This window comes from Acipenser ruthenus, chromosome 6 (assembly GCF_902713425.1).
Source record: "Acipenser ruthenus chromosome 6, fAciRut3.2 maternal haplotype, whole genome shotgun sequence".
Classification (NCBI taxonomy): Eukaryota; Metazoa; Chordata; class Actinopteri; order Acipenseriformes; family Acipenseridae; genus Acipenser; species Acipenser ruthenus.
Window position 1 is genome coordinate 67,330,001 of NC_081194.1, and position 6,000 is coordinate 67,336,000.

Genomic DNA, 6,000 nt, shown 5'->3' on the forward strand with positions numbered 1-6,000 from the left:
CAGTTATCATAATTGGGAAAAAAAAAAAGGAAATAAAATGATCCCCATAACAGAGATTGAAGATTACATGTATTTATACCCTCATCTGTTGCAAGTAAGCAAGTGTATGTCGACTAACACACACAAAATGGCAAACAGGATCCAAAAGGTAAGCAAGCATGGGTCAATACATAGAAAACTACCTTAAGATGGATATAAACACACTGGACTGTCAACAAAAATTGACCAGCTATAAGGACATCTAAGCTGTTTCCTACAGGTTATTTCATGGGCATTATGAATATAGGAGCAGTATATATATATATATATATATATATATATATATATATATATATATATATATATATATATATAACATAAAATCTCATTCAGTCATTCAAAAAACACTGAATGTGTTTGAAAGTGAGTCGGTGAGAGTGCTTGAACCAAAGCCACTTAATATGAGAGAAGGTACAGAAAGAAAGGCACTCATCCTGAAACACTTACAGCACACTGGAGAGCACTCAGTGAGGTGTGGGAGATTTTCAGATTCAGAGTGGTTTTTGATGTACATGAGTTCATTGATATTATTTGCTGTGATATACTTTATAGAAGAGGTTCCTTTCCCTTTGTCAGTGCACTTTCCGGTTAAGGCATGCAGGTATTTAAAGAAAAATTTAAATAATCGGAGGTATCCTTCAAATGAAAAAGGCCCTCTGCTATAACTCAAATGTATTGGCTTACACACACATGGGTATTGTAACAGGTAAAAAGGCCCTAGGGTATAATGTATGGCAGTGAAAAAGGAGGTGCTTTGAGGACACCCCAAACAGAGTAGGCTACCATAAATCATTCCATATCCCCAGTCAACTCCTGCAGACATGGTCTAAGCACTCAACAAAAAAAAAGTTTTGTCTCTGGTCAAGAGTTTTAGGAAAGCTCTAAGTGCTTGTACAGTTAAACATGTACAGACATATTCATTTGCCATGGGTCCCCTAAGGTAGTTATTATTTCACTAACAAATTATCCATGTATTTCAAGAATTTAATGTACTGCAGAATTTCAAACATCTATATATATATGTATATGAAAATATGCCTCTAATTCTAATTTATGCAATAATTATTTATATGCACGTATTTTTTAAATTACATCACATTGACTTTTCAAAGACAAGGAGTTTGGTAAAAAAAAAAATAATAATAATATGAGAGAAACTGTTGGTAACTTTTCAATATGTGTCTTTTTGATTTAAAAGGGTTTTCAGCTGATACTAGGTTAACAAAAATGTGTTGCATTTTTGAATTTTTGATAGTTGGTTATGTACAGCCTATATATATATTTTAATGTGTATATGATAATTTGTTAATACTCATTAACAGAGTATGGTAGGTAAAAGTACAACAGTTTGTATTTAATATTTGCAATGTATTGTTTAGTCATCAGAATTTAAATTAATATTACCAGAATATAAACTCTTACTGTAAAAACAGAGGAACATGATAAAACAAGCCCTCCATCTTCTTCCTTCTCCAAACACTGTGGGGAATTACTGAGTATTAATGTGAGCGGTATTCTGAAGTGATTTGCAAGTGGCATACAACTGGAAAATGGTGACTTATTACATAGGTGATTGTCCACTTAAACCACCTTGACCATTAGTAAAATTCCACATTGTACCAGGAGTTGTGCTTTTTAAAGTACCCATGACTACTGACCCAAACGTAGTTATCCAGCTGTCTGAGTAGGATGTAAGTTTATTTTTTTTACATCATAGAATGGCTTTTACTATATCATTGATGTCCATGCAAAACAAAATATGTATTCCACTTTTATAAATGCACTCTAGATTTGTCGCTCGCTGTTGGGTCAGCAGCTGTAGGCCTATAATATTTTACTTCTGATGATTTCATTATATTTACGGCTTCTGTTTTTCAATTTTTATTAGTAATTTTTCAGTGCTTATTCTTAGATATTTTCGAGTTCTATGTAAATCTTTTTTTTTTTTTTTTTTTTTCTGGGCTTTCGCTTTTTATATTACTGTATGAAATTATTGTTTCCGGTTACTTTTCCAAAATGCTTGGGCGTTTTTTTTCTGACAAAATATGTATAGTAACTCGACAGTACTTGCACACTTAAGTTGTACTTTCTTTCCTTTGCTGTCTTCCACAATTAAATCCTTATGGTCACAGGCACATTCTTCTGGGGTTTTTGTGTGTAGGCATTTTTTTTACATTTCACCACAATCTGCAATTCTGTTTTAAATCCTCTGTATCTTAAATGTAATAGATCTTTAAATCCCACGAACAAGCCTCCATTCCTAATCGTAATCTAATTTTAAATCTGGCAAGCAGCGTCTCCAATAGAAATGTAGGAATTTGCTGCCACTCAGTACTTGGGGTGCGTTTAAAGTATTTAGAATGAATTAATGATAGATACAAATCAAGACAGAGGGGCATTGCCCAGCTGCCCTGGGAAAGGTATTTTTTTGGGGGGGTAGATCTTTTTTTTTTTTAAATGGGAAAGGGGTAAAGTCAGCATCAATTAAGTAACCAGGTTTTTTTTTTTTCTGAGATGTTTAGTTCACAGACAGACTAAAAAAAACCTATATCTATATATATATATATATATATATATATATATATATATATATATATATATATAATCACATATTTACAAACACATACAGACTCAACTCTTGTGCCAGCCCTTCACAAATGCTGGTGAGCCATGCAGAAATGCTGTTCCTGTTCAAGTTGGGCACCCAATGTTAAAACTGCTACCTGCATCCACAGGATTCCACCACCATGTCCTCATATTGCTTGTACACCACGTTGTTCCCAGAGTCTATGTATAAAATACTGATGGGGCTCAGTTTGGATGGGACACAGCAACTAGGTGGCGTTGACTCTGGGTCCATGGAGTTCATCAAGGTTTGGATGATCGCATGGTTTGTAGGTTCTAGGTGAGACCTCAGTGGGAAATCACAAATTCCCTCACAATGGTAAGCCTCGTAATCCAAAGGGGCTATAATCCAATCATCCCAGCCTAGCTCCTTGAAATTAACGTGGAGAGGCTTCCGACTGCAGCGCGTTTTTGATCTTTTCCCGTTGCCTCTCCCCCCGCTGCTAGCAGACCTTGTAGAGATTGCTCTTCTTCTTCTCCGGCGAGGCTTGCTGTGGGATTCTAGGCCAGGATCTGGAGGACCCAGGAAATCCAGCCTATCCATGGATTTCACTTTATCTCTGATCTCCTTAAAAAGATTCTCTTTTTTCCTGGTGTGGGTGAAAGCCACCAACAGCGCCTTTTCTTGAGTTTGTAATGCATGGCGACTGAACCCCAGATCCTGAGGGTAGGACGTCTCCTTAGAAGATTCTGAAATGACAACCAAGTCGAAACACAACAGATTCTCTGTCCCGTGTTTCTGGCCTCTCATGATCCCCCAAACATCAAACACTTCCCATTTTGTGGACTCTATATCCAAGATGTCTATAGTTCTAGAATCAAGCAAGTGCTGTCCATCATTTCCCTCCCGGCAAGAATACAGCAGGATGCGATAAAGATTCCCACCTTTGGATAATGACAAAGGTAGGTTCGAGGGAGTTTTTCTCAAAATCCGCAGCTCTGCTCCCACTAACTCATCTGTCTTAGATAAAGTGGACATATTAAACAAATACCTCTGGCCCGGCTCAGTGGAAGGGTTATCTGTATATAAAAAAGCATAATTAAAATAAAATACAATGAATACCCAATGTCTAAACCAAGTCAAATTAAAACAAAAATATACATGCATCTGTGAAAGCCAAGCTATTGTGAGTATTGAATATTTTATGTGTAAATGTTTGTAAAGTGATTTCAGATCTTGTGAGTTCCAATCCATTCCACTGCAATATTTTTTTTATATGGGATATCAATTCAACCTTTAGAATGGATTTATGTTAATTAAAAAAAATAAAAATCAACAATAGTAGACAGTTTGTTTGACAGTGTAATGTTAGACAGAATGCACAGGACAGCCTATGTAGCAGCATTTTGTAAAGACTTGGGGTTATATTATCAGTATATATGTGTGTGTGTGTGTTTGTGTGTGTGTGTGTGTGAGAGAGAGAGAGAGAGAGAGAGAGAGAGAGAGAGAGAGAGAGAGAGAGAGAGAGAGAGAGAGAGAGAGAGAGAGAGAGAGAGAGAGAGAGAGAGAGAGAGAGAGAGAGAGAGGTTTTGGTTTCTTACTGCCATAGTAAAGCCTATTGCTAGGGTAAATAAGCCATTAAAATGTATTGAAGGTAGCACCCGAGAGTATAAGCAATGTTGTATATTACAAACCCTTGAATGATTCACTATAAAATGTGCAGTGTACATTTTCTTTTTTTCATATTTTTTAACGGAGGACCTTTTTTGCATACATAAACAGATGTTTTTAAATGCAATATCCACAAAGACATTGGTAGAAAAGCATTGGTACAGTACGTAGCAACACAATTAATTAATTCAACACGTTTCCTATTTGTGGTTTGCCTGTTTTATTATGGAAACATGAAAAGAAGCCAAAACCAACAGAACTTTTTTTTAAATCTGTAAGTGTTTTACTGGCCACAATATCTCCCTATTAAACTCCCTATTAAACATCTGAGAAAAAAGGCTCCGCTGGCCTTCAGTCACGACTGAGGAAATTTAGAATGCCGTTTTATCGTCTTCCGTTTTTTTAAAAAAAAGATGTCATGTGTTTATGTAAGCTGCTATTATTATTATTATTATTATTATTATTATTATTATTATTATTAGTTTGTAGGGGTAGTAGTATTAACAATAACCCATTCTGTCGAGACAATTTTTTAGGATTCTGCAATAAAATACATTTTTAAATGTTATAATAAAAGACATCGATAAAACACAGATCTTGCATTTTACATAATAATTAAATTAATTAATTAAAAAACGTGAAATTTGTAATATTTTTTAAAACTATTATTATTATTATTATTATTATTATTATTATTATTATTATTATTATTATTATTATTATTATTATTGTTGTTTTGTTGTTGTTGTTGTTATTCCATATGGAGTAATATTCGATTTGAATGCAATTTTATTATGGCATAATATTACAATAATTTGTATACAAGCACGAAACATTTGAAGAGTCGCACATGTCATGAGACTAAAAGGACCAAATGCAGTATCCGTGATATTTGATGCCTTGTCATTTAATTGACTGTTGTCATTTAATTAACAACCGATTTAATTTAACAATGACAAACTGCAAACACAAATAATTAAATGATTTATACACTTATATATTTGAACATGCTTACGAATTTGCATGCTGTGTACACGTTTATAACATGTTCGCGGAGATGCAAATAGTCTCAGAACAAGTATATGACTATAGTTAAATATGAATGTGTTTATGGAGAAGACAGAAGGGTGTCCTGTGTATGCAGTGTTTTCTTGGAGTGATCTATGATATAGTCTATGTGGTTGTATACAAAAACGTGTTCTTTGAAATGTAATCAAAACAATGGGTGTTGAAAATATGATATCAATGTATTGGTGGACATAGGCAATGAACAGTAAAATTGTTCAAATAAATGCACTATATGTGACGATGTTTATTTGCACATCAGTTTTACATTACTCTTGGGTTTCTCTATCTTTATAATCAACACCTGGTTTAAAGGGAATGCAGGCTATGCCCAAGTGTTAAACTGCTAGGTGCGACTGAAGACTTTTATTTATCACAGATGTTGGAAATACGACCTAATAGACTCAGCCTACGATTTCGTTTAAAACATTTAAACATTTTAAAAGTCGAACTGTTATTTCTGCGCATTTCTAGAATCCAGCAATGCAACGTGCAACACAATATTTAGACAGCTTTTCGTTTTAATTGAAAACGGTGCTAACATACATTGCAAGATTAAAACAGTAAACGTAGATTTTAGCCGAACCGATGACCAATTGCCCCCAAACAGTACAGATAGTTTAATATCCCAATCAATCGTTTGTTAGATTGCAGTGAAT

General features: G+C 34.4%; 1 protein-coding gene across 1 annotated transcript in view; it reads right to left on the reverse strand.

The window, feature by feature from the left end:
* Window positions 1-2,651: 2,651 nt before the first annotated feature.
* The window catches only part of gdf7 (growth differentiation factor 7), a 4,473-nt gene continuing 1,124 nt past the window's right edge, over window positions 2,652-6,000 (reverse strand). The window contains exon 2 of the mRNA XM_034017230.2: window positions 2,652-3,684. Within this exon, the coding sequence (XP_033873121.1) occupies window positions 2,759-3,684 (926 nt within the window). The 3' untranslated portion in view covers window positions 2,652-2,758. The remainder of the gene's footprint in view (window positions 3,685-6,000) is intronic.